General features: G+C 45.5%; 1 protein-coding gene across 1 annotated transcript; it reads left to right on the top strand.

The window, feature by feature from the left end:
* The first annotated feature begins 188 nt into the window (after positions 1-188).
* On the top strand, positions 189-27,672 carry Prkx (protein kinase X-linked). The gene is made up of 9 exons (XM_036175373.1): positions 189-637; positions 9,087-9,255; positions 12,731-12,994; positions 19,550-19,669; positions 21,602-21,697; positions 24,056-24,113; positions 24,832-24,909; positions 25,265-25,413; positions 25,642-27,672. Exons 1-8 carry the CDS (start codon positions 472-474, stop codon positions 25,388-25,390), a joined length of 1,077 nt encoding a protein of 358 aa, XP_036031266.1. The 5' UTR covers positions 189-471; the 3' UTR covers positions 25,391-25,413; positions 25,642-27,672.

Raw genomic sequence — 27,672 nt, 5'->3', positions numbered from 1 at the left:
CTGCCCAGGGGGAGGGACGTGATCCGGGATCCCTGTGTTCCCCCTCCCAGCTCCCCCCCCCCCGCCTTTACTTTGGTACAGGTCCATTCCGCGGCCCGGGTTGAGAAACAGGCAGGGCGTGGCCGAGACCGGGCTCCGCCCACGTCTAGGTAAGAGAGAGGGCGGAGCGTAACAAAGGCACCTCCTCTGTTGCGTCGTCGGCCCCCACCCCACCCCTACGGCTTAGACCGGTCTCCGCCCAGCCGGCTTCCGCCGGGAATGAAGAGCGGTGGGGTTGGCGCTGGTCCCGCGGACCCTACACGTTCCCGCGGAGCGCCCCAGCCACTTCCAACAGATCCCCCCGCCGTTCTGAGTCCGGCCGCGTGCGCTCCCATTGTCTTTACGGCGGTGGGAGTTGGGAAGTGTGTGCGAGGCCTCTGCTGATGCAGAGGCTGCCCTTGTTCCACCTTCGCACGGTGAGTCCCCCGCCCCATGGAGCAACCCGCGGGGGCCGCGGCAACCGAAAAGGATCTTGCGGCCAAAGACCGCTCCAAAGATGCTAAGGTCTTGGCGCCAGGTGGGGAACTCCCGGCCAAAACATCATCCCCGCACAAAAGTGGACACGCGCTGTACGACTGGGACACCTTAGCCACTGTAGGTGAGTGAGAGAGAACTCGCGTGTCGGAGGCGGCCTGTAGGCGGTCATGCAAGGGTCCCCTGCGACCCTGGGGACTTTATCTCCCACATATTCAGTACATGGCCTCTGAAAACGGGGCAGCCCTACGTCACAGAGCTTTAAGGAGGGTGACTTCACCTTGGGGACTCAGTGGCTCCCTGCTGGGGTGCCAGTTACCCCGGGGACACCACGCCCGGCTTCCCTGGCGCTTGCGCACCCGCTCGGGCCCAGGATGCCTCGGGGTCGAATCCAGCCTCCCCAGTGTGCACCCATGGTGGCTCAGGGGATGCGTGACCCCCGGAGGACCCTTGAGGGACAGATATGCCGATGTTTTCCCCGCATCCCCTGTGCCCGGGTCTCAGTTTTTTGTTTTTTTTTTTAGTGGCTCCGAACTTGATTTCCCCGTGACCCTGCAGGTTGCTGGGGAAGCCGGTGGATTCCTGCACCGGCCAGGATGCTCTGAGGGGGCTGGGATCGCGCGAGGCATCGTGGGCGGCTGCTTCTCAAGTTTGACTCCTAGGAGTCCGGGGCGTCTCAGAGACCTCAGTCTCCAGGACAATTGCGCCTAGTGTGTTGATTTTTAGGAAAGTGTTCCTGGAGGAGGGATGGAGGAAGGGAGGGAGGGAGGGACTGAGGGACTGACTGGCGCCCTCCGCTTGGCTGCAGGCAGAAATTCTAGAGACTTCTCCCTGCACCCCGGTGTTGGAAGGGAGGAAGTAAAGTCAGGGGTTCAGCGCCAGGACTGAGGGAGGATTAACACCTTCTCAGCCGGGCTGGAGTGATGACTCGGTGGGTAAAGGAGCTTGCGACCTGAGTTCTAGCCAGGTTCCCGCCTGGAGGCTGAGGCTCCCTGCATCCCGGCTTTTGATTGACTTTTGAGGGAAATGGAGCCGCTTGAATGTCATTTACTTATGATAATGTAGCCCTGGCTGGTCTTTCTGTCACTGTGTAGTCCAGAATGGCCTTAAAGTGTGCATTCCCCTACCAATCCTTCCTAAGTGCTTACATAGCAGTCCTGCTCTATCACAGATTGCTTATAAGGTGCTGGGACCTGAGCCCCGCCCTTGTTTATGACACACTGACTGACCTGAAAGTCACTCTGTAACTCAAGCCCACTGGAGACTCCAGGCAGTCCTCCTATCTTAGCAATGCTGGGACCATAGTGACTCATGGGCACTCAGCACCTCTGCTGGTTCTCTACCCTTTTCTTTCTTTTGCTTTTGGAGACAAGGACTCTCTACATAGCCCTGGCTGTCTTGGAACTTACTGTGTAGACCAGACTGGCTTTGAACTCCTAGAGATCCTCCTGCCTCTGCCTCCCAAGTGTTAGAATTAAATCTGTGCACCACCACACCTGGCTCCTTTATTTTAAATTCACTTATTTACTGTGCACATGCAGGCATGGGTATGTGTGTAGAGACAGCACAAGTGTCAGGGTCAGGGATCAGCTTTCAGGTGTCTGTTATTCTGCCTTCCACCAAGTGGGTTCAGAGTATTGAACTCAAATCCTTGGGTTTGTCAGCAAGCCCCTTTTGCCTACTGAGCCCTTTTTCTACCCCACTGTGTCTGGAGCATGGACCCCATTGGGCGCCTCCCTGGGCCGTGTCCAAATCCTGAATCCTACAGCCTTTCTTTACTGTGAGCCTGTTCCCTCCAAACCTTCTAGAAGGACCTGGGTGCACACGTCATCCTCCCCTCTCCCCCATTCATTCTTTCATTTTATATGCACACACTTAACTGAGCTACAAGCACTCTCCTCATTGAGCCCACACATAAATTTAGACCAAGTCAATGACAAACATGGAGTTTTGGGATGTTTGAGACAGGGCTTCCAAGTGTAGCCCTGCCTGTCCTGGTACCTGCTGTGCAGACCAGGCTAGCCTACAAGTACATACCACCCAAAACTGCAGGAAACTGCCCCCCCCCACATACACACATGCTCATAGGAGTACCCTAGAGCTCACCAGGTGACCCCTGCACCCCCAGTCAGTCCCCAGCACACACTCCACTCTGTATTCTCCAGGAAATATTGATGGTATTGCCTCCTACCTGAAACTCATTTCTCTATTTGTTTGGAAACTCAAGTAAGGAACATTCCAGGCTGAGGATGTGACTCAGTGGGTATAGTGTGCTTATAGCTTAGTTGGAATAGTGCTTACAGCCTGGTGGGTGGACTGCTTGTGTTTCTACAGATACAGTTCATATGACTCAGTGGACAGAGTATTTATAGCTCAGTGGGTCGAGTACTTGTAGCTTAGTTGATACAGTGCTTCCATTGAGTGCGTAGAGTATTATAGCTAAGTGGGTGAGTGCTTTTGACTCAGTGGGTAGACTGCCTTTAGCTCAATGGGCAGAATGTTTGTAACTATAGCTAAGTGGGTAGATTGCAACTTGGTGGATCTCAGATCTAAATGTACTGAACAGGCCCCCTCCCTCTGCTTGGCTGGACCTCTCCTGCACCCTTGTTTTTCTGGACTCAGTCATGATCCCTTGTGTTCTGAGCTATCACCTATGCCTCAGTTTACCGTTCAGTGACTTGGTGGCCGGCTTGATGAAAGCTAGTGTTAAATCCTCAGTACTGCAAAAGCAGGAGCTCTTTTTTCTGTCTGGGTGGGAGCCTCATCCTTAGATGTAGGGTCACATGACTAGCCATCTGTTAGATCACCACAGGCTAGCACCTTATAAATGAGAGAGGAATTGCTGAGGGTCCCTCAGGGAAGGGAGAGGGAAGAGCACCACCTGGTAGTCCATAGTGATGGTAATCAGAATCTAGAACCATCTAGGAGACACTTTGGCCATTTCTTTGAGGCGGGAGGTGCTGGTGCATGAGTGGGGACCCAGAGTTCTTGAAAAGGAAAAGAATCATTCAGTTAATCACCAATCAGTCAATTAATATGGCTGGTCACCATCATTCATGCCTGTGGATGCAATAAGAGCAGCTGCATCATACTCCTGTGTCCATGTCATCCCCTCCACAAGCCCCACCCTCACTGCCACATGCCTGGTCGGCATTTGCAGTAAAGTGTAAGATTTGCATAACATTCATGGATATGCAAATAATACACTTATCCACATTGTACCTCGAAGGCCTCAGACTCCTAGAGCAGTCCCATGGTACATGGGAAAAGGAGACTCTTCACCCATCGGCCTGTTCTCTTTGCAAAGTCCCTAAAGATGGGAATGCTGTGTAGAAGGCCCCTCACCCCATCACCACCTCCCCTGAGTGCCACCTTCTAATCCCTTGTGGTTTGTGGGGGTGGGGCTCATTGTCATTCAAGCCAAGGAAGGATCATGGGATGGAGGGATATGGCCACAGGATGTCTAGAGCACCTAGGAGCTGGACTGGATAGGGAGGGTCCTCCTACCTAGGGCATGCGGGTGGCAGGACTGATGCACATACACTTCATACTCCTGTCCTTGGCGAGAGGACAACAGGTGAACCTACCCACTCTGTGCCATCTTAAATCTCACCCACCCTGCGCCATTTTGGGTTAACCCTATATGTGCCATCTTGAAAGCCACCCACCCTGCACTGTCTTAACTGAACCTACCTTTACCATCTAGAATCCCACCCATTGGCAGCCATCTTGAATTATTTCAGGTTTCTTTTTCTGACTGTTTTCTCCTGAACACTCTCCTAGGTGTCTGTCCTGGCCTCCTCAACCCATGGCTGTGTGTCTGTCCATCTCCTCAGCCCCTGGCACCCTCCCTCATCTCTGATCACCAAGGTTGACATACTGTGGTCCTTCTCTCAAGGCACTGCCCTCCTGAATCACTGTGATGGTGGTTCTAGAGTGAGTTGCAGTGTGATTTTTGCCCTAGGGGTGGGGCCAGATTGGGGACGCCACCCAGAAGGAGGAAAACGGGAACTTGTCACAGCGGTAGTCACATAGGCCAGGGCTTCTTGCTTCAATCTCCCCTAGAGCCTGGGTGCTCTAGGTTGAGTCTAACCACACTCTAAAGACAGCACCTTCATTCTCTTGAGGACTTGTGCATCCCGAGGCTTTCTCTGTAGTCACTCAGAATTTCATTTTATTTCATTTTGAAGTGCTGGGCATTGAATATAGAGCCTCATTTACACTAAGAAAATCTTTTCCTCCCTCTTAAGTCTCCTCCCTCCTCTTTTCCTTCCTGAGTCTCCCCTTGTAGCTCAGGCTTTCCTGGAACTCACTGTGTAGTCCCGGCTGCCCTCCAACCACTGTTGATCCTTCTGTTTCTACCTCAAAAGCTCTAGGATTAAAGCCTTCCTCACCAGGCAGAGTTTTTGCAAAGCTGGGGATTGAGCCCAGGACTTTATGTGTGCTACACTAAATATCTTACTTTCAGTTTTATTTCCTATCTGAAATAACCATCAGGCCATCACACTTCCTTTATTTTAAAAAGATTTCCCCTTGAGGTTGAGGATGTAACTCAGTTGATACAGTGCTTGTAACTCTGTGGGTAGAGTGCTTGTGGCTTAGTAGATTGGCTCTTCCTGTGGGAGGTCATCAGTGCTAATGACACATTGGCATACCTGACACTTGGCTCCTACAGGAATATTCTGGGTTGTGCTTCCAGTCCACTCTTCTGTTTATATTTTCCTTTGTGAGGCTGGAAATGGAATGTGGGGGAATTTTTTTATTATTATTTTTGGAGGATGGAACCTAGGACCCTGTGCATGCCAGGCAAGCACTCCACTGAGCTACACACCCAGTCCAAGAGAAAACTTTATTAGTACTACCCTCATTATTATTACTATTATTACTCTTGTTGTTGTGTTAAGTGCTGGGGTGCAACCAAGGGACTCATCTGTGCCAGGCATGTCCTCCAGCAATGAGCTGCACCCCCATCCCTTCCTGCCCACCTCTTTAAACACATTAGGTACTATTGACCTGGGACAAAAATCACCATTTTCCAATATGATGGAGAAAAGGAAAGAACCTGCATCTCTCCACTCAGCCTACTGGGATTGTCCCTACTTGCACCCCATTGGTTACTGAAACCCAGTTCTGGGCATCTGGGCCACTTCCATGTAACATCTGTGTCCACTACCCCAGGAGCCTTGCTACATTAAAAAAAGATCATACCACCCCTATGGCAGACATACAGAAAGTTTCTTTTGGACGGTCCCAGGTACCCATGCATGGGGCACTTGACTACCATTTGTAGAGTGTGCACAGTGCGAGGGCAGCATCTTCCTACTCTGAGGTAGTCATTTTTTTTTTTAATTGGGGAGTCCACTCATCCATGTGGTGTAGAGGGCAACCTCAGAGTCTGTAAGGGCTATAAAATCATGTACAATTAATTTGGGTGGTGATGTTTGTTACCTTGCTGCCCCGTGATCTAGGAGTCACTTTATAGGTCATGGAACTGTGCTAGGGTGACTGGTGTGAATTGCTGGGGCTTAAGTGTCGAAGATGGTGTGATTTTGCATCACATAGGGATGCTGGGACATTCACTGGGGATGGGCATATACACCATGCATTTGAATGATTGTGGGTGTGTTGGTGTCTCACAAACAAGGGATTGGGGGCTAGAGGTTGTATAGGGACAGACAACTTATGCTTGAGCACAATGACGACACAATTCATTCTACAAACTTTGAAAATTGGTGTGGATTGTGTATTAGCTAGCTTTCTATTGCTATGACAAAAATCTCTGACATAATACAATTATAAAGATTTGTAGTAGCTGCATTTATTTGGACCGTGGTGACGCAGAGCATCATGGGAGCATGTGGTAGAGCAGAGGTGCTCACTACATAGTGGCCAGGAAACATACAGAAGAGGAAACTGGGGTCCCAGTGTCCCTTTCAATGATATGCCCCTGATGAGCTAAGTTTCTCCCACAAGGCAGTAAATAGCACCTTGCCCTGGGAGTTTCTGGTACTTTCTGGTTGTCTTTGTTTTGGCAGCTTCTGGGAGTTGGCACTCTGCTGCGCTGTGCTTTTCCATGGTGTTAGGTTTCTCAGCCTGTGCTTTGGCGCTGCAGCTCCCCTGCTCTGTGTAATCAACACCACCAGCTGCCTCTGCACCCACAAGCCGCAGGCACAAGTGTGAAGGAAACAGGTTGGCAGCCATCTGACGCAGAAGCCATCCTGTGGACTGTGCAGCACAGTGCATCTGTCAGGCTCTGCTCGCACGGTGTATTTTAGACACAAAAGTGATATGCCATCCACCAATCAGAAACACAGGCAAAAGTTGTGGTGTCACAGCACTTGCTTTTCTCATTGCTGTGACAAAATGCTTGGTAATCGGAATTTAAGGGAGGAGGGGATTATTCTGGCTCAGACTGGTGCCAGTCCATCATGGAGACAGGAGTAAGAGGGTCAGGAGCAGAGAGAGTTGACCGCTGGGGCCCAGCTCTCTTTTGATTTAATCCAGGAGCCCAGCAAAGGATGGTGATGCCCACATTAAGGGTGGGCCTTTCTACCTTTCTATTGCTATGACAAAATCTCTGACACAATACAGATATAAAGAGTTGTATTAGCTCCATTGATTGGGACTGTGGTGACACAAAGTGAACCACATATTCAGGGGTGGCCTGGAGCAGACCCTGCTGAGATTATTTTAAGAACATTTTCAGTGTGGCTACCCAAATCCTCTTTGAAATGTCTATAAAACACTCCCGTCCACTTTTTACCCATCTGATATACTCTGGGCCAGTTCTGGCTTCCACTCAGGGTCAGTTATGACTGTGTGCCTCCTCCAATTCTGTGTGTTCTGTGATAGGTATCTCCTGATTGATTGGCATCTTTTCTAAATAACTAAGCTACAGAGACCTATTTTATATCCCAATTAATTGATTGTAAGCTAAGATAGCAGAAGTAAAAATAATGCTTTTGAGGGGGGGATTGCAAAGCATGCCTTTTGCCCCTTTAACATGACTTTAGTGCTGAATATGGTTTTTCTGGTCATTGGGCTGAGCAGCCCAATGTCTAGCTGTGGGTGTGTCCCTCTTGATCTTTGCCTAGCTCTAGCTTGCTGTGGGGAACATCCTGTATGTTTGTAATGGTGAGAGAAGATTGAGATTTTATGAGGTTTGCTTTTTTTTTTCTCCTTTCTTCTTTTTGGGGGCAGGGTGTTGAGACAGGATTTGTCTCTGTAACTATCCTGGCTGTTCTGGAACTCTTTGTAGACCAGGATGGCCTTGAACTCACCAAGATCCACCTGCCTCTACCTCCCAAGTGCTGGGATTTAAGGCGCGCACCACCACCATCCAGTGAAGTTTGTTTTTTCTGAGTACATGGCTTTACTACATCATAAGGGCAAGCGCTGGACATTGGAGTATTATAAGGCAGAAAGCAAATATGTTTGAAAGTTGAGTGGGAGCTGGGCACTAGTGGCTCACACCTTTAATCCCAGCACTCAGGAGGTAGAGGCAGGCGGATCTGTGTGAGTTCGAGGCCAACCTGGGCTACCAAGTGAGTTCCAGAACAGCCAGGGCTGTTACACAGAGAAACCCTGTCTATAAAAAAAAAAAAGCCAGGATGTGGGAGTGTGGGTGGGTGGGTAGATGGGTAAACGGATAGTTTGGGAGTGGCTGGTGGATGGGTTAGTATACATAGAGTGAACTGGAAAAGAAGTAGTGAGAGGAGAGAGAAGAGATCGCTGTGGAGCTGGAGGAATGTAACAAAAGGGGCATAGGGAGAGATGAGGACAGAGACAGCTGAAGAATTAGGAGGAAGCTCGTGGTGGTGGAGAGGAGAAAGTGAGGAGGTAAAAGAGCAGAGACAGCTGAGGGCTGGATAGCGGAAGAAAGGGCAGGAGGAGCAGAGAGGTTTAATAAGAGGAGGAGACGCCAGACGGTGGTGGCGTACGCCTTTAATCCCAGCACTCGGAAGGCAGAGCCAGGCGGATCTCTGTGAGTTCGAGGCCAGCCTGGTCTACAGAGTGAGTTCTAGGACAGGCTCCAAAACTACACAGAGAAACCCTGTCTCAGAAAACCAAAAAATAAAAATAAAAAATAAAAAGAGTATTCCACTAGAAATCACTGGGTCTAGTATCTGGGCTCTTCCCATGGCAGTGTTTAAATCATGGCCGACTTGAAGCCCAATTTCCAATGCACATAGCTGGCAATTAATTTTTTTTAAGTTTTAGTCATTATTGTTACTACATGTATGTATGGTTGCTTGCTATAGCATCCTTGTGCACGTCACAGGGAAGTTGTTGAGTTTAAACTGTCCCCCACCCCACCTTACATGGGTTCCTAGATTCTAACTCAGGTCATCGGGTTTGCAAGGCAAGCAAGCCCTTTCCCCTTGGAGCCATTTCCCTGGCCACTTGACTGACAGTTGTGTATAAAAACATATCCATAAAGTCCGAAGTATACAAGTAAGTTTCTCTCCCTTTGTCCAGCTTTAAGGCCCCAGGTAAGCATGGTGTCCATTCCTCAGATATGTATACTTTTCCTGGTCCAGTGGAGACTTAACTGGCTGCATTGTCTTCCTCAGGCACTGGGACATTTGGCCGAGTGAACCTGGTGAAGGAGAAATCAAGCAGACGATACTATGCCTTGAAGATCATGAACATCCCAGATGTCATCCGCCTGAAGCAAGAACAACATGTTCAAAATGAGAAAGCCGTCCTAAAGGAAATCAACCATCCTTTCCTCGTTAAACTGTGAGTTCCTGGCTCCTTCCTTCTCAGCTCCCCACTTCCCCAAGCTTATTCTCTCAAGGGTGCTTTGTAGGGGAGGTGCTGGCTGTTGCTCAGTGGATAGAGTGCTTGCAGCTCAGCTAATACAGTGCTTGTAGCTCAGCGGTGTGAGGTAGGAGATGGTAACCAGGTTTTGTCTTGATTTATTATTGTGTGTGACTGTGCACACCAAAATAGTACCCACAGAGGCCAGAAGAGGGTGCTATATCCCCTTGGAACTGTAGTTTCAGGTGGTTGTGTACTGCCCAACTGGGAGCTGGGATTCAAACTCACATCCTCCACAGGAGCAGCAAGTGCTCTTAACCTCTGATCCCCCTCTAGCCCCAACCCATGAGTTTTTATAACAATACCTTTTTGTGTGACCCCATGATGCTGACATTAGTCTCCTCAATGTTGATGCCCCTGTAAAAGTCAAAGACCTGGCAGGTCTTCTGTTATGGAGTCACATTTATATAAAAGGTATCTCTATATATAGTCTGTGAAGGTCCATGTGTGCACATGCATGCGGAGATCAGAGGGTAACTGTTACGTTGTTACTTAGTTCACACTAAGAGTTTGAGACAAGGTCTCCTGCTGGCCTGGGGCTCAGCAAGTGTGATTGTCTGTCCAATGAGAGGGTAAATTGCCCAGCATGGCATCATTGAAACACCACCACACAATATCCATGGTATTCTAGAGTGTTCCAGCCTGTCAGAACATTTAGAGGTACACTACAGTCAAAATTCATTAGATTAGTATAGAACTTGAGTGTCAGAGGCTGGAGAGAGGGCTCAGAGGTTAAGAGCACCTGCTCCTCTTGCAGAGGACCCCAGTTCGGGTCCCAGCACTCATCTTGGAGCACATAGTCATCTGTAATTCTAGTTCCAGGAGATCTAATGCCTCTACTGGCCTCTGTGTATGGTGTACTTTTGTATATGCATACACACATACACACAGAGATATAAATAAAATACAGATACGTATTTTTTTTTTATTTAAAGCACAGGTACCTTAAATTCCACATGGACTTAAATATTAGCCAAAATGGGTTCCTCTTAGCAACAGCACCAACTGAGGCTCATCCCTCTGTGTCTGTGTCCCGGTCACCTCTCCTTATGAGGACTCAGTCCCGTTAGGTCAGATCTATCCCAGGGACATCATTCTACCTCAGCTTCCCCATTTAAAGACCAAGCTCCACATGTAGTCCTGTCCTGAGGTCCTGGATATGCAGACTTTTAACACAGGAATCCTGGAGGAATGAATCCTGAATGCTTAACTCAGACTAGACACCTCCACCCACTACTGTGTAACTACCCATTCCTTATAGGAATCTTTTCTTGCTTTCTTTACATATCTTGCATTCACAGGACTCAACAGGTGGGTTAAGAACTAGATAAAAGTTGACTTCATGCTACAGGGACTCTAAGTTGACCTACATGCTATAGTCACAGCATGGCAGAGCATGCTGTGTGTCTGTCCAGCTGTCTGAACACAACTTAGTGAGTCTTTGAACTTCAAAGGATGATGTGCATGCTGTGGAGCTCATCGGGGTCATCCATCTGGCTTGTGAATGTTGTCTGTGAACATGGAGTAGCCTGCTTGTCTGCAACAGACATGGGATGCATAATGGGAATGGCTCCAAACAGCTGATAGGCCTCTCTCAGTTTGTGTTGCTGCAAGGATCTGGCCTTATCTGCAAATGGGTCAGTATTAGGCTTAGCCCACTGTGGGTGGTACCATTCCCAAAGTAGGGGGAAAATGTCCTGTTTCAACTGTCAACTGACACAACCCAGAAGGGTCTCACTGAGGAATTTTCCACATCAGATCGGCCCTTTGGCATGTCTTTGGGAGTGTTCTCATTGATGACTGACATAGAGATCTACTCAGTGCAGACACCACTATTCCCTAGGCAGGACAAGGGTGTGCTGTCAACTTGACACAGAAAATTTGTGCTCTGGATGGAGCCCATGGTCCCTCACTTTTATGTCAGAGGGATATATGCACACAGAAGTCTAAGCAGTAATGAAGTCTGTGGTAAGTGTATCTCTGGAGAGGTCTGGGCTGTGCACTCTGAAAGGTCAAGTGTCTTTGGATACAATCCAGCAGGTATTTGGAGGAGCCTCCCATCCTAGGGGCTTATAGTCAGAGAGTACTCTGTAGACATTGCTGTGTGCCCCTGGAAAGCAATGATGTTTGTGGATGAAAACCTTGTGGTAGTTGAGTGGGAATTACTTGGATGATAGATGATTGACGGATGGATGGATGGATGGATGGATGGATGGATGGATGGATGGATGGATAGATAACAGATAGAGATATAGATGTTGGTAGATAGATGATACAGATAATAAAGATAAATGATGGATGGATAAATAGATGATGGTAGAAAGGTGATGGATGGTTGGATGGATAGGTTAAATCGCTAGATAATAGATAATTGATGAATAGAAGATGATAGATACATAGATACATGCACACACATACACACATGCACACATACACACAATACATACATACGTGCATACATTCATATATAGTTTTGGTTAAGATCAGGGTGATGGTGAAGGTCCCACCTAGGGCAGCACCAGCTTAGCACATACTCTCCTTATGAACTTCACCCTCACATGGCATCCTATGACACCCTAACATCAGCCTACAACCACAGTCCATCTAAGCACAACCTTACCATTTGGGTGAGCTGGCATTGGACATCTTAATCAAAGATCCTCATTACTTACTGGCCAACTTTGACTCTGTTGCTGTGATAAAGCAGTGACCCAAAGGGACTGAGAGTAGCGAAGGGCTAACTTGGCTTTCACTTCTCTGTCACCCCCCATCTCGGAGGTAAGGCAGAGCAGGAACCAGAAGCAGAAAGCTTTCATCCAGCCCAAGGAGCCTTATCCACGGTGGGCAAGTCATCCTATGTCAATGATCAAACAGGACACTCCCTGCAGACACCCACAGGCCAGTCTGATGTGGGGAATGTCTCACCAGAGACCCTACCTAGGTGACTCCAGGCTGTGTTAAAGCTGACAACACATCTTCCTCCAGGAATAATGTCACCCACAGTGAGCATGATCATCAATTCATCAGTCAACTGAATGAAGACTCCTCACAGACATACCCACAGGCCAGCCTGATATGGGAAATTCTTCACCGAGTCCCTTCCCAAATGACTCTGGGCCATCAAATTGACAGTTAAAGCTAACCAGGGCACATGCATATGTTTGTACCTGTTTGTGTATTTATCTTAATATCTGTATTTATATTTTGATACTTGCACATATACACCTGTTAGTGTCTGTGTATACCAGTATATTAACGGGAACATCTACCTCTGTATATCTGGAGTCTGTATACACATCTTGCCATCATCAGTGTGTCAATTGCCGACATCCATCTGCATTCACATCTGAGCACCCACCTCAGCACCCTTCATGTACTCTCTTGTGTCTCCCAGGTTCTGGACCGGCCATGACAACCGCTTTCTGTACATGCTGATGGAGTTCGTGCCTGGAGGTGAGCTGTTCACCTACCTGAGGAACCGTGGCCGCTTCTCCTCAGTTGCCGGAATATTCTATGCCACAGAGATCGTGTGCGCCATCGAGTACTTACATGCCAAGGAGATTGTTTATAGGGATCTGAAGCCTGAAAACATTCTTCTAGATCGTGAAGGGCACATCAAACTCACTGATTTCGGCTTCTCCAAGAAACTTGTGGATAGGTGAGTGGGAACAATCACAAGGTCATTAGAGGTTAATCAAAAATTGAAGGTTTGATTTAGATGGGTGGACAGACGTGGCAGAAGGTGCATGGTGAGCTCTGGTGTGATGTAACCCCCCATCTGTCAAGATGGGTATCCCATTTCTTTTCCTATTGATGTCTTAAAACACTCCTAAAAAAGCAGAAAGGAAGAACTGGTTTATGTTAGTTGGTTCCTGGTTCCATCATGGGATCATGTGCCAATAGGACCATGTATAGAGGGCTGCTGCTCACATTGCAGCCACATACAGGAAGAGACAACAGGAAGTAGGGCAGCTCCTCCAGTGAGTTGCCACCTTCTTTAAAACCTGTCTAGAGTCTTCCCTAATAGCACTGCCTGCTGGACACCAAGTGTTAAAATACTTGAGTTTATGGGGAATAGTCCACATCCAGTGTACAACTTTGGGAGTGGGGGTGACCCTCCAGGTTGTGAGCAAAGGAGAAAATCATTCTGTCATCAAAGTAGTTGAATTTTGTTCTGGAAAATTGTAATACTGTCTGTGTGTGAATGACTTCATACTTGAACATATATGCATGTAAAAATATGTATATATATATGCAAATATATTTAGCTATGTCTCTATATTACATGTACAATCATACAATTTATACATCTACATACATTTATATATAATTATATATGGTATTTATATAATATATAATTGTATGTGTATATGGATACACATACACACACACATATATATATATATTTCACACACACAAACATACGTCCAGGGATATTATAGCTACATCATACAGTAATTCCTTTTTTTTTTTTTTCAAGACAGTGTTTCTTTGTGTAACAGCTCTGGCTGTCCTTTGTAGACCAGGCTGGCCACAAACTCACAGAGATCCACTTGCCTCTGCCTCCCACATGCTGGGATTAAAGGCATGTGCCACCACCGCCAGGTAGCAGTTCAATTTTTAATGTATTTTTTGCCTCAAAATGTATTTAGTGTGTGTGTGTGTGTGTGTGTGTGTGTGTGTGTGTGTGTGTGTGTGTGTGTTACCCAAGAGGCCATAAGAGAACATTGGATCCCTTCGAACTGGAGTTACAGGTAAATGCGTGCAGTCAGTCATGTGGGTATTGGGTACTGAACCCAGGTTCTCTGCAAGAGCAGCCATCCGTCTTAAGGCTGAGCCACCTCTCCAGCCTGCACTTCAGTGTTTTCTATTTATAGAACTCTTTCCTTAGGGTCCTTTGCTCACAGCTAAGAGAGCTCCTTTGTAGATAAGGAAGAAGGTGTCACATTCCTGTTAACCCATAGCCCAGGGGTGGGAGGAAAAGAAGGCTTCACATTGAAGGAATCAGGTATTTTCCAGCCTCATCAGGTTATCTCTGTGCTGAGGACAGATTCTCTGTGGTCCCAGTACTAGCAGAGTGTGCTAAATACCCTTGACCAACCAGACGATCAATGGGGCATTTTGCAAAAGTGATTGTGTGCAGAGAAGTTCAGGGCTGTAGGAGAAACAAGTCAAGTTCAAGGCTATAGAAAGTTCCACCTAAGGCATGCAAGCCTCTGTCTAGCCTGGGGCAGACACAGACTCAGTTTTCAGTAGGGTAAGTGGAGCTGTCTCAGATACAGTTACCTGTGGCCTCATCATCCTGCTACCATGCTCTGTCTACCCTGATCTTATTCTAACTGAATCAGGCTACAAGGATCGAAATCTGAGTTAATGGGCCCAGAAGCACACAGGAGCCTGTGACTGATTGACTTCTAGTTGATTCTATCGGGGAGGGATAGGAAGCAGAGGGTGTGTGTGCAGCCCAGACTGGCCTGGCACTCACCAGGCAGCCAAGGATGAACTTGAACTCCTGATCCTCCTGCCTTGACCTCCTGAGTACTGAGATGACAGGTGAACATCTCCGTATCCTGTTTTGCTGGGGATCGAATCCGGGCTCTGTGTCTGCTAGACAAGCACTCTACCCATTCAGCTACAAGCATTCCACCTACAAAACTATAGGCACTCTACTCACTGACCTGTAGTTCCATCCCTGCAGAAGTATCTGAGTTGAACCCCTTGTACCAGGTCTGGAGCAGTTCTTTACAAATTCTGGGCCTGAGTCCCCTTTTGTATGTTACACCTGTAGAACTTTTCTCCCCATCTGTTCCCTGCTCTGTCTGGTTCACTGCACTGAAGCTTTTGGTGTACCCTCCCTTCTGTCAAACTTATTGAGCCGTAGGAGTCCTTTTTAGAAAGTCCTTGTTCTTATAGCTCTGGCTAGAACTTCAAGTACTATATTGAATAGGTAGGGGGAGAGGGGACAGCCTTGCCTTGTTCCTGATTTTAATGGTATTGCTTTGAGTTTCTCTCCATTTAATTTGATGTTGGCTGTTGGCTTGCTGTAGATTGCCTTTATTATGTTTAGGTATGTTCCCTGTATTCCTGATTGCTCCAAGACCTTTATCATGAAGGGGTGTTGGATTTTGTCAAATGTCTTTTCTGCATCTAATGAGATAATCATGTGGTTTTTTTCTTTGAGTTTGTTTATATGGTGTATTACATTGACGGACTTTCATATGTTGAACCACCCTTGCATCCCTGGGATGAAGCCTATTTGATCATGGTGGATAATTGTTTTGATGTGTTCTTGGAGTCTGTTCACCAGAATTTTATTGAGTATTTTTGCATCAATGTTCATGAGGGAGATCAGTCTGTAGTTCTCTTTCTTTGTTGCATCTTTGTTTGGTTTAGGAATCAGGGTAATTGTAGCCTCATAGAAGGAGTTTGGTAATATACCTTCTGCTTCTATTGTGTGGAACAATTTAAAGAATATTGGTACTAAGTCTTCTTTGAAGATCTGGTAGAATTCTGCAGTGAAACCATCAGGTCCAGGGCTTTTTTTGGTTGGGAGACTTTTAATGACTGATTCTATTTCCTTAGGGGTTATTGGACTATTTAAATGGTTTATCTGGTCTTGATTTAACTTAGGTATGTGGTACCTATCCAGAAATTTATCCATTTCTTTTAGATTTTCCAGTTTTGTGGAGTAGAGGTTTTTGAAGTATGACCTGATGATTCTCTGGATTTCCTCATTGTCTGTTGTTATGTCCCCCTTTTCATTTCTGATTTTGTTAATTTGGATGCTCTCTCTGTCTTTTGGTTAGTTTGGATAAGGGCTTGTCTATCTTGTTGATCTTCTCAAAGAACCAAGTCTTTGTTTCTTTAATCCTTTGTATTGTTCTCTTTATTTCTATTGTATTGATTTCAGCTCTCAATTTGATAATTTCCTGGCGTCTGTTCCTCCTGGGAGACTTTGCTTCTTCCTGTTCAAGGGCTTTCAGGTGTGCTATCAAGTCACTAGTGTGAGATTTCTCCAGCTTCTTTATGTAGGCATTCAGTGCTATGAATTTCCCTCTTAGCACTGCTTTCATAGTATCCCATAAGTTTGGGTATGTGGTGTATTCATTCTCATTGATCTCTAGGAAGTCTTTAATTTCTTTCTTTATTTCTTCCTTAACCCATTGGTGATTCAGTTGAGCATTATTCAGTTTCCCTGAGATTGTAGGATTTCTGTAGTTTTTTCTGTTGTTGAAATCTAACTTTAAACCATGGTAGTCTGATAGGACACAGGTTATTGCAATTGTTTTGTATCTGTTGAGATTTGCTTTGTGGCCAAGTATGTGATCGATTTTAGAGAAGGTTCCATGGGGTGCTGAGACATCCCTAATTATCCGGGAAATGAAAATCAAAACGACTCTGAGATACCACCTTACACCTGTCAGAATAGCTAAGATCAAAAGCACAGAAGACAGCTTATGCTGGAGAGGATGTGGAGCAAGGGGAACTCTCCTCCACTGCTGGTGGGAATGCAAGCTTGTACAGCCACTTTGGAAATCAATATGGCACTTCCTTAGGAAATTGTGAATCCATCTCCCCCAAGACCCAGCTATAGCACTCTTGGGCATATACCCAAGGAATGCTCAATCATACCACAAGGGCATTTGCTCAGCTATGTTCATATCAGCATTGTTTGTAATAGCCAGAACCTGGAAACAACCTAGATGCCTTTCAACTGAAGAACGGATAAAAAAATATGGTACATATACACGATGGAGTACTACTCAGCAGAGAAAAACAATGACATCATGAGGTTTGTAGGCAAATGGATGGATCTAGAAAAAATCATCCTGAGTGAGGTAACCCAGACTCAGAAGGACAAACACGGTATGTACTCACTCATAGGAGGATACTAGATGTAAAACAAAGATGACTAGACTGCTACACAACTCCAGGGAGGCTACCTAGAAAATTGGACCCTAGCAAAGACACAAGGATCACCCAATGACAGAGAAATGGATGAGATCTACATGAACAACCTGGACGACAGTGGGAGTAATGAAGGGCAAGATTTGAGGGAAAGAAAGCTTAGGGGAACAGGAGATCCCAGCTGGATCAAGAACAGAAAGGAAGAATGAGGAATAACAGACCATGATAAATGAAGACCACATGAGAACAGGAATAGGCAGAGTGCTGGAGAGGTCCCCAAAAATCCACAATGATACATCCTCTGTAGACTGCTGGCAATGGTCGAGAGAAAGCCTGATCTGACCTAGTCTGGTGATCAGATGGCTAAACACCCTAACTGTCGTGCTGGAACTCTCGTCCAATAACTGATGGAAGTGGATGCAGAGATCCTCAGCCAGGTCCCAGGTAGAGCTCCAGGTGTCCAACTGTCGAGAAAGAGGAGGGTTTGCAAGAGCGTGAATTGTTGAATCCAAGATTGCAAAAAGCACAGGGAAAAATAGCCAAACGAATGGAAGCACATGAATTATGAACCAAAGGCTGTGGAGCCCCCAGCTGGATCAGGCCCTCTGGATAAGTGAGACAATTAAATAGCTTGAACTGTTTGGGAGGCATCCAGTCTGTGGGACCAGGACCTATCCTTAGTGCATGAGCTGGCTGTTTGGAACCTTGGGTTTACACAGGGACACTTTGCTCAGCCTGGAAGAAGGGGACAGGCCCTGCCTGTATGGAATCCACCAGGTTTAAGTGAATCCCCAGGGGTGCCTTGATCCTGGAGGACATGGGAATGGAGGGGAGGGGCTGGGGGGATGGTGGGGTTAGGGTCGGGAGGGGGGAGGACAGGGGAACCCATGGCTGATGTATAAAATTTAAAACACATAATAATAAAGAAAAAAAAAGAAAGTCCTTGTTCTGTGACTTGCACAGGTCCCCTGCGACTGGAGTTACAGGTGATTGTACTACAAGAACAAATACTCTCATTCACAAAGAGCCCGTCTCTTGAGCCCACTTTTTTTTTTCTCCCGAGACAGGGTTTGTCTGTGTAGCTTTGCACCTTTCCTGGAACTCACTCTGTAGCCCAGGCTGGCCTCGAACTCACAAAGATCTGCCTGCCTCTGCCTCCCGAGTGCTAGGATTAAAGGCGAGAGCCACCATTGTTCAGTTTCAAGCCTGCTTTTTAAAACATGATTTATTACATTTATTTCTTTTGCATGGAGGAATGTGCCACGGTGTCAAGGTCAGATGACAGCTTTTAGAGTCAGTGCCTGCCTACCTCCATGTGGGTCCCCAGAATTGAACTCAGGTTGTCAGGCTTGACACAAGTGCTTTGACCCACTGAGCATCCCCCCAGGGTTTCAAGCACACTAGGCCAGCGCTCTGTCAACTTTACCATGGTCCCAGCTCCAGGACATTTTCATTATGTGTGACCATGAAGCAGTCCCTCCCTGTTGCCTTCATTCACCCCTCATAATCCCCTGGTGTGTATTGTGCCTCTCTGGGTGTTCCTGGGCCGCACACTCTACACACACAACATCAGTGCAATATTTTTTCCCTTTTTCTGTCCAACTTATGCAGTAGCCTCTTTGTCTGTGTATATGGTGCCACCTCTCAGATTTACTGTCCTTTTCATGGCTAAATACTATTTCATTTTAGAGTTTGACCACATGGTGTTTAGTAAACCTTATATAGCTTAACTTATTTTTTAGTTGTTTCTTATTTCATATGCTCTGCAATTTGTAGATGTCAGCAGCTATTTGCCACACCAATTGGCTGTTTTTAAATATAAATGAAAGCCAGGCATGGTAGCATACACCTTTGATCCCAGCACTTAAGAGGCAGAGGCAGGTGGATCTCTGTGAGTTTGAGGCCAACCTGGTCTACAGAGTGAGTTCCAGGATAGCCAGGGCTGTTACACAGAGAAATGCTGTCTTGAAATAAACAAAAACAGGGGATTCTGGGTTTTGTCCGTTGACAGTTAAAGCTCACGGCACAGCTTCCCCATGCCTAGAAAATGGGTCTGCCCTCAGTGAATATGGCTTGTGCCTCAAATACTTTCACATCATCAAATCTTAAACTCGTCACATCAGTTGTTGCTCAGAAAATTTTAGATTTTGGGAGCATTTTGGTTTCTTTCAGATAGGAATGTTCAACCTATGTGGCCATATGTCAATTTTCTGCACTGTGACCATATTTGTGACATGGTCTTCATCAACTCTGTGTTATGACACCTTCTGGATTTCATGGATTCATGCTTCTGTTGCCCCCACAGAACATGGACCCTCTGTGGGACACCGGAATACCTCGCCCCAGAAGTCATACAGAGCAAAGGCCATGGGAGGGCCGTGGACTGGTGGGCACTAGGCATCCTTATATTCGAGATGCTGTCTGGGTGAGTGACTCTCCTGACAAATGTGACTGTATGCATACGGTGTCTCTTTCACACCTCCCACAGGACCTTGGAATATCCTGACACTGCACATGGACACTCTCACATACCCTACTGTCAAGATTTAGAGGGTGACTGGGTTTTTAGTTTTCTTAAACAAGAATTTAAATTTTCATAGACATCCATAGTTCCTTATGTGTAACACCCATCTTATTTGTGGGATGACACATGAGGCTGAGCAGTACCCATGGTGAACAAATGACACCAGCCAAATAGTTTAGTTAGTAGTGATGGAAGAGCAGGTGAGGAAGGCAGGGTTGTGTTACATTTTTTTACCCTAAGTTTTTACCTAAATTTTTTACCCTAAATTTCCTTTCTTAGCAATGCATAGGACATGGAAGTAATGGGCTCTGTTTTTGTCTCCCGATTAACAGGAAGGTTGGTCATTCTTGAGGGTTACTGGTGTCTGTCAAGAGAAAATTGTGTAAACACAGAAAATGAGATACTCACATATCTAGGTGTAGCTGGGGGAATTGGAGGCCAACACCATGGCAATGTTCACCTGTATAGACCTGTGTAGAGTCACTGGCTCCTCCTGGGAAAGTAACAATTATCTCAGCCCCATGAGTTTTTTCCTGGTGCCTAAATGCAGGAAAGTTCATCCTTTGTGGATCAAGCCAGGTAGAAAAAACCAGCTTGCAGGAGGATTTTACAAAAATAGTATGAGATTTGTCAAAAGCAAGCATCTGCCTACCCACCCATCCGTCCATCTACCCACTTATCCATTCACCTACCCACCTATCCATTCATCTGTTCACACATCCACCTACCAATCCACCCATCTATCCACCCATCCATACACACACCTATCCATCCATCCATCCACACACCCATCCATCCATCTATCTACCCATCCATACACCCACCTATCCATACATACGTACATACATACATACACCCACTCACCCATCCACACACCCACCCATCCATCCCTCCACCCATCCACACACCCACCCATCCATCCCTCCACCCATCATCCACTTACCCATCCACATACCCATCTATCCATCCATCTGTCCATCTACCCACCACCCATCCATCCCCCAACTCATCCATGCACCCACCCACCCACCCGTTCATCTACCCACTCATCCATCCACTGTTCCAGCTCCTAGAGGCTTCAGATGTCCTTGGCATTTGACGCCCCATCAATCCATCTCTATATGGCTTCTCCTGTGGGTCTGTATCTCTTCTGTCTTGAGATTACTGTTACTGCATTTAGGGTCATCCTTATCCAGAATAGACTCATATCAAGATCTGTTACTTATTATTCTCTAGGCAAAGATCCTTTATGCAAATGATGTCCCAGGCATGTGTTCTGGAAAATTTGTACATATTGTGTATGAGTGTGAACAATTCATGAAATATATTTATACATATAAAACCACATTTATATGTAAAAATGTATAATATATAATTTATGAGACACACATATACAAAGAAATGCTTTAGAATCAATGGAAAATTATTTTTTTCATCCCAAAGTGATTGTGAAGAAGAGCCTGGGGTCTCAGTGTCTTTTTGAAGGGCACATCTCCAATAACCTAACTTCCTTCCACTAAGCCCCTCCTCTTGAAAGTTTGTAACTGTCGGTTCCAATCTCTGAGGGGGAGGAAGCCGTCAACACAGGCTCTTTGGGGGCCATCAGGACCCTCTCTGCTCTCCTTGTCCTCCTGTGGTTACACTCCCTCCCATCTGTCTTCTCTCTGTTTTCACACAGCCATGTTGCCAGTTGTCAAGCAGTGGATCTATCTGACACAAATTATTTTTTTGCCTTCATTAAGCAAAAAAAAGAAATAATAATAATAATTGGTACAAAGTAGACATAACGCTATATTTAATTCTGCTAAAAATAAACTCTTCTCTCTGCAACAGGTTTCCTCCATTTTTTGATGACAACCCGTTTGGAATTTATCAGAAAATTCTCGCCTGTAAGATAGATTTCCCCAGACACTTGGATTTCACGTCTAAGTAAGTGCACTCTCGGTTTCCTGCTCTGTCCCTGTGTTTATTCTCAACAATTTGTGAAATGACGCTGTAAGCACACACTCCTGGCAAACTCTGATTCATTTTGTCCACCAGGAAGGGAAAACCCTTCAGTTATTCTTATTTTATTGAAATGTAATATTTGAAAGGCTTGCTATGTATATCATTCCTTTTGAGATAGAAGGTGTTGAAATTAATGCAGATTGGGAACCAACTGTGTAAGCGATCACTCTATCCATCCATCCATCCATCTATTCATCTGTCCATCCATCTGTTTAATGTATTAGTTATTAATTTACAAATTGAGAGAGGGTCTTTTGTTGTAGGCCTAGCTGTCCTGGAACTTTCTGTGTAGATAAGGCTAGCCTTGAACTCATAAATATGGCCCCCTGAGTTCTGAGATGAAAAGTGTGCACCACTGTGCTGGGCCTATTTATTAATTTTTTAACTTAATTTTTCCCCCAAGCAGGGTTTCTCTGTATAATAGCCCTGGCTGTCCTGGAACTCACTCTGTAGCCCAGGCTGGTCCTGAGCTCACAGAGATCCACCTGCCTCTGCCTCCCAAGTGCTGGGATTAAGGGTGTGTGCCACCACTGCCTGGCTTAACTTTAAATTTTTAAACCTTTTTTGATCCACTAAGAATAGAGGGGCCGAATGGGAGGAAGTTAGGTTACTGGAGATAGGCCCTTGAATGAGACACTGGGTCCCAGGCTTTTCTTCATGGTCACTTCAGTGTGTAAATACAGTATTTTTATTAATTTTTTGTCAGTTCTATACACACATATGGTATATTTTGCTGAGATTGGTTTCTTTATTGAGCTAAAAGGTTGACGTTCTGTGGCTCCACAAATCTTAATTTTTCTTTCTTTTTTTTTTTCTCTTACTGAAATTGCACTCCTCATAAAGAATTCTTGCACACAAGATGTTTAGAGGTCAACATGTTGCTTAAAAGACATTTGCTCAATATTTATGCTGACCATGCATTTCATGAAGATTATGACAAAATTAGTGGAAATGAAAAAGAAGGGTTAAAAAATATGTAAATAATACATTTAACTTTCCTTGATTTGATTGTGGTCAGATTTGAGTATTTTCTGACCAGTATGAGCATTGATTTCCAATTGTTCATTTTATTTATTTAGTTAGTTAGGAAGAAGGGTTCCACATAGCCCAGAACTTCTGATCCTCCTCTTTCAGCCTCCCAAAGGCAGGGTGACAGACAGATTTGTACCACCTGTATCCAGGGTATGTAATGCAGCAGATGGAATCCAGGCCTGGATGAGCACTGTACTCACTGAGTATAAGCATTCCACCAACTGAGCAACAAGAGTTCTGCCCACTGAGCAACAAACATTCATCCAACTTAACAGCAAGCACTCTACCCAATGAGTTACAAGCACCCTTTCTACTGAACTACAGTTCCTATTGACTATTATCATAGGTGCTATGGATTGCAAGATATTTGAGTGTGTGCACATGCACACACACACACACACACACACACACACACACACATACACACACACACACACACACACACACACACACACACACACACACACACACGGCATCCCATCTCCACCCTGCCTTAATTTCTGAGTCTTTGAGTCTTTCATTTACTGCACCTCACCATCCTTTTTGTTCTGTCATCTTTGATCCATGATAGACACAGGCGAGTGTTCGAGACTTCATTCAGCAGGTGTGCTCAGCCTGAAAACTCAGTCTCCCCAAACAGAACTGTGTAAAGGAATGCAGGTGGAGGCCTGCAGAGCAGCCCTGGCAGTTACACAGGAGGAAACCATGCTGGGATAGATAAGTGCTAAAGGGTTGCAGGCAAAGTTCCCAGGATGAAGGGCTTGTAGCATAGTAAGCTGAGTGCTTGTTGGCAGAGTTGGCTGGGTCATTGTTGTTCAGTGGGGAGAGTGCTTATACCTTGATCAGTAGAGATTTTGTAACTCTACCAATTGAGTACTTGGTAATTGAGTATTGCATAGAGTACTTGAAGCTCAGTGTTCGGAGTGCTTGTGGCTCAGTGGGTAGAGTGGTCGTAGCTCAGTGAATACAGTGCTGGTGGCCCTGTTGGCATGCACCAAGGCCTGGGCTCCATCCCTCACCATGTGTGGTACACATGTCTGTAGTCCTGGCATGTAGAAGACAGAGGCTATAGCTCAGAGGTCGAAGGTCATTGTTAGGGGTGGGAGCTCAGGTTGCAAGCTGCCTACCCACTCTGATCCCCAAAATGTTTTCCCCATGGACACACTGTGTGTGGGTGCAGGTGGGGTTGGTGCCTGCATTGATTCTGGCATTTTCCGAATCTAAGTAACATCTGTTCCACTCATGCAGGGACCTCATCAAAAGGCTGCTGGTGGTAGACAGGACCCGGCGCCTCGGCAGCATGAAGGTGAGTCATGTCAGAGCATTCCAGTTTACACACTGATGCTAACATCATCCACTCAGAGGGTCCCAGACTATGCTCGGTGTTAGCTATTTTTGTGGTTTATTGGTTTATTTTTATTAATTCTGTGTATATACTACATGGGTGCATTACCTGCTGCAGTGGGCAGAGCACACTGGGTTCCCTGCAGCTGCAGTGTCCACCACCATGTGGGTGCTGCAAACTGAACCTGGGTCCTCTGCAAGAGCAGCCATCTCTCCAGCCCCTGTTTTGCTGTTTTCGTGTAGCCCAGGCTGGAATCAAAGTCAGTATGTGGCTGAGAATAACCTTGAACTTGTGACCCACTCACCTCTGCCTTCCAGACTAGGGATGACAGGCATGCACCACTACTCATGGTTAACTTGTTATTCTTTATTTTTTAGAGTTTTTGTTTATTTGCTCTTACTTATTTACTTTTGAGATGGGGTCTCACCATGTAGTCTGGCTGTCCTGGAATACTCTTATGTAGACTAGGCTGGCCTCAAACTTACAGACATCCACCTGCCTCCATCACCAGAGTACTGGAAGTAAAGGCTTGTGCCACCACACCTGGCCACTTATTTTTTTTAACTGCTTTATTGGAGAGAGATTTTACACATGCTATACACACACACACACACACACACACACACACACACAATGTTTCTCAAATGCTTTTTACTAAGTGTGTTTGTTTATTCTCAAGAATGGGGTTGAAGACATCAAGCGACACCGATGGTTCCGGGGTGTGGACTGGGAGTCTGTGCCACAGAGGAAGCTAAAGGTGGGGATATCATACACCTTTGAACTAAATGAACCCCGCCATAGCCTATCCTAACGGCCCAGCAAGCTCCCACTCAGTCTTGCAAATTAATTTACCAGAGATTTACTTCGTGACTATCTGCATGTATGTGGGTCTGTGTTTATGCACACCGTGTGACTGCAATACCAGGGTGCCTTCAGCCCCTCCTTGTAAAATTTACATTCTAAGTGACAGACACTGCATGTCCCCACTCAGCTGTCCAGTGTCACCTTTCCCCGTGAGCCACGCAAACATTACTGTCAATCAACAAAAGTGTCCAACTTCCTCACCTTTCTGTCTAAAGGTGCTTCACTTACTTATTTTGTGTGACCCTTAGCCACCCATTGTGCCCAAGATAACCGGTGATGGCGACACCTCCAACTTTGAGACGTATCCAGAAAGTGAGTGGGACAAGATCCTTCCCGTATCGGACAAAGAACTGGAAATATTCAAAAATTTCTGAGGACAGGAACACACATCTTCAAGGTGAAACTTGTTTTTTTCTGAATTTTAAGGTAGGTTTTCATGTAACCGAGGATAGCCTTGAACTTACCATGTGGTTGAGGAAAATATACTCTGTGCAACCGAGTATTGTGAGTTAGCCAGTCTTCAGGGTTTCTTAAAATGATTTTTCTTAAAATAACTAACAGGTCGGTTAGTAGTAAATGTTGCCAATCACTTACCCGTCCCCCCTTTCTCTTTTTGCTTCACTAGGAGCATGAGAAATTCCATACAGTGCCGAGGACAAGAACCAATTCCGTTGCTTGTTTTCTGCCTTCTTGTTGAAAAACTAGAAGGATTCAGTGTATGTATCCAACATTCCTTCGATCCTGGGGATCATTGTCCTCAGGACTTGGCCTCTTTCGACAACTCGATACCTGCCTAGTGGGAAGTTCTTAATACCTGTTAAACTGTAGGTTTTCCCCATCTTTGTGAGTCTTGTGTTCATGCTGCGGATTTACGTTTTGTTGTGGTGGTTTCTCGACTTAATTTTGTAAGTTTGAATTTGACCCATTTGGTTATAGCTATCACTGTGTATGTGCACAGAAATTGTGCACAACTGGACATTTGGTACTTTGATGTGCCTCTGACATAGTTATTTTCCAAAGCTTTCTGAAAATCTGTCACTCTGCAGGTAAAAAGGGGTTCGATATATGCATTTTTGAAATGCGTTTCTATGCATTTGGCAGGAATCTGTGTATGTTGTTTATTTAGTCAGTTTGTTTATTTTGTTCCTCTCTGGTCACTATAAACTCGGAAGTCAGGAAACCACATGCCCTGCAGACCCTCATTCAAATATGGCACAAACAGGTGGCTTTCCCCAATCTTCCAGTTTAGATGTTTCCAGTAAAATATCCCTTCCTAAAGTTAAGCCAGAACTCTGCTTACTGCATTAGCCACGTGGCAACCTGGGTGCAAAGACTGCCTTTTTATGATAGTACAAATTTATCCACATTCCCCAAAGGGAACTTTAAGGATCCACCCCTCAATTCCCTCCTCTGTTGTAAATGACATTTTCTTCCTACCAAACTCAATCCTGTTCTTCCAACCTTGTGCATCTGTAAAAACTCAGGTTCCAGGCTGGGAACTTTTATGAAAGTTTGTACAGAGCTGTATTTTCAGTGAGCTTTCTCAGCCCTTTCAGTATGCAAAATAACTGGGTTATGTACCATGAACAAACAAACACACACAGGAAGTAGAATTCAGGATTATAATCAAGCCCTGTGAACAGACACGCTGACCCACATAGGTGCTGTCAGCATTTGATATTAAGTAGGAAATAACGTAAAATTAGCATAGGAAATATTGCCTTAATTCTAAACACATAAATCACCCATTGTGTGCTTCTAAAGTACGTAGCAATCTGACCCTGATCAGATTAAATCAAATTAAACACCTTTAATTGGTCTGTAAATTATACCATGTGATGTCATTGTAGTGACATCAGGTAGTGCATAGGAATCGTAATTTTTCATTTTAATATTTTTAATGTGTGTGCATGTGGCTTCAGTACACATGAGGGTCAGCAGAACACTCCAGAGACTCTGTAGCTGGACATACAGGTGATTGTGTGCTGCCCTGTGCATGCTAGAAACCTCTGCAGCCCACATAGTTAACATGTAAAGGAAATGAAATTAGGAAGAGTGGTCGGGCCAAAACAACCAGGAAAAAGGTTGATAGATGAGGGAAATATGTCCTATTCCCACCTATGAGTCCAAGGAGGACTGTGCACCCAGCACCTTCTCATAAAGCAATGGGACAGTTAATAAATTACAAATTCCTCAGGTGGTGGTTTGATTTGACCAAATACAAAAGATAAAATCATCAGTAACCAATACTAATTTAAAAACAAATCCTCATGCTCTTCAACCAAGACTGACTTTAAATTTTTTTTTTTTGTTTTTAGTGTTTAGTAGAGATAAAGTACTAAGTGCTATGGAATGTTGCTTGTCTCACCTAACTAGCTGTTACATGTTACACTGTAAAATGTGATTCAATGGCTAAATACTGTTCACAGGACCCTCAGGCTGTGCAAATATCTCAACATTGGACCAAAATCTATATCAGTCAATCACCACTGTGCTGTTCGGTGAACCCTAGGCAAGATTTAGCCTTGTGTGGGTCTCGATGTTGGGGTAAATAACCAGGGAAAGTATCTATCATTCCTGGCTGTAGATTTAGAGGTGTGTCAATTTCCTGGGTTTTTTTTTCTGTGTGTGTGTGTGTGTGTGTGTGTGTGTGTGT

The sequence above is a fragment of the Onychomys torridus genome, chromosome X, assembly GCF_903995425.1.
Source record: "Onychomys torridus chromosome X, mOncTor1.1, whole genome shotgun sequence".
NCBI classification, from domain to species: Eukaryota; Metazoa; Chordata; class Mammalia; order Rodentia; family Cricetidae; genus Onychomys; species Onychomys torridus.
Note: the sequence above shows the minus strand (reverse complement) of the source record. Positions and strands in the feature narration are given on the sequence as shown.

Bases quoted from the DNA above. Each gene is read 5' to 3' on its own strand.
- Prkx (XM_036175373.1), top strand. From the start codon at position 472: ATGGAGCAACCCGCGGGGGCCGCGGCAACCGAAAAGGATCTTGCGGCC. The intron at 12,995-19,549 runs GTGAGTGGGAAC...TTGCCCCCACAG, and splicing joins TCCAAGAAACTTGTGGATAG to AACATGGACCCTCTGTGGGA. The intron at 19,670-21,601 runs GTGAGTGACTCT...TCTCTGCAACAG, and splicing joins ATATTCGAGATGCTGTCTGG to GTTTCCTCCATTTTTTGATG.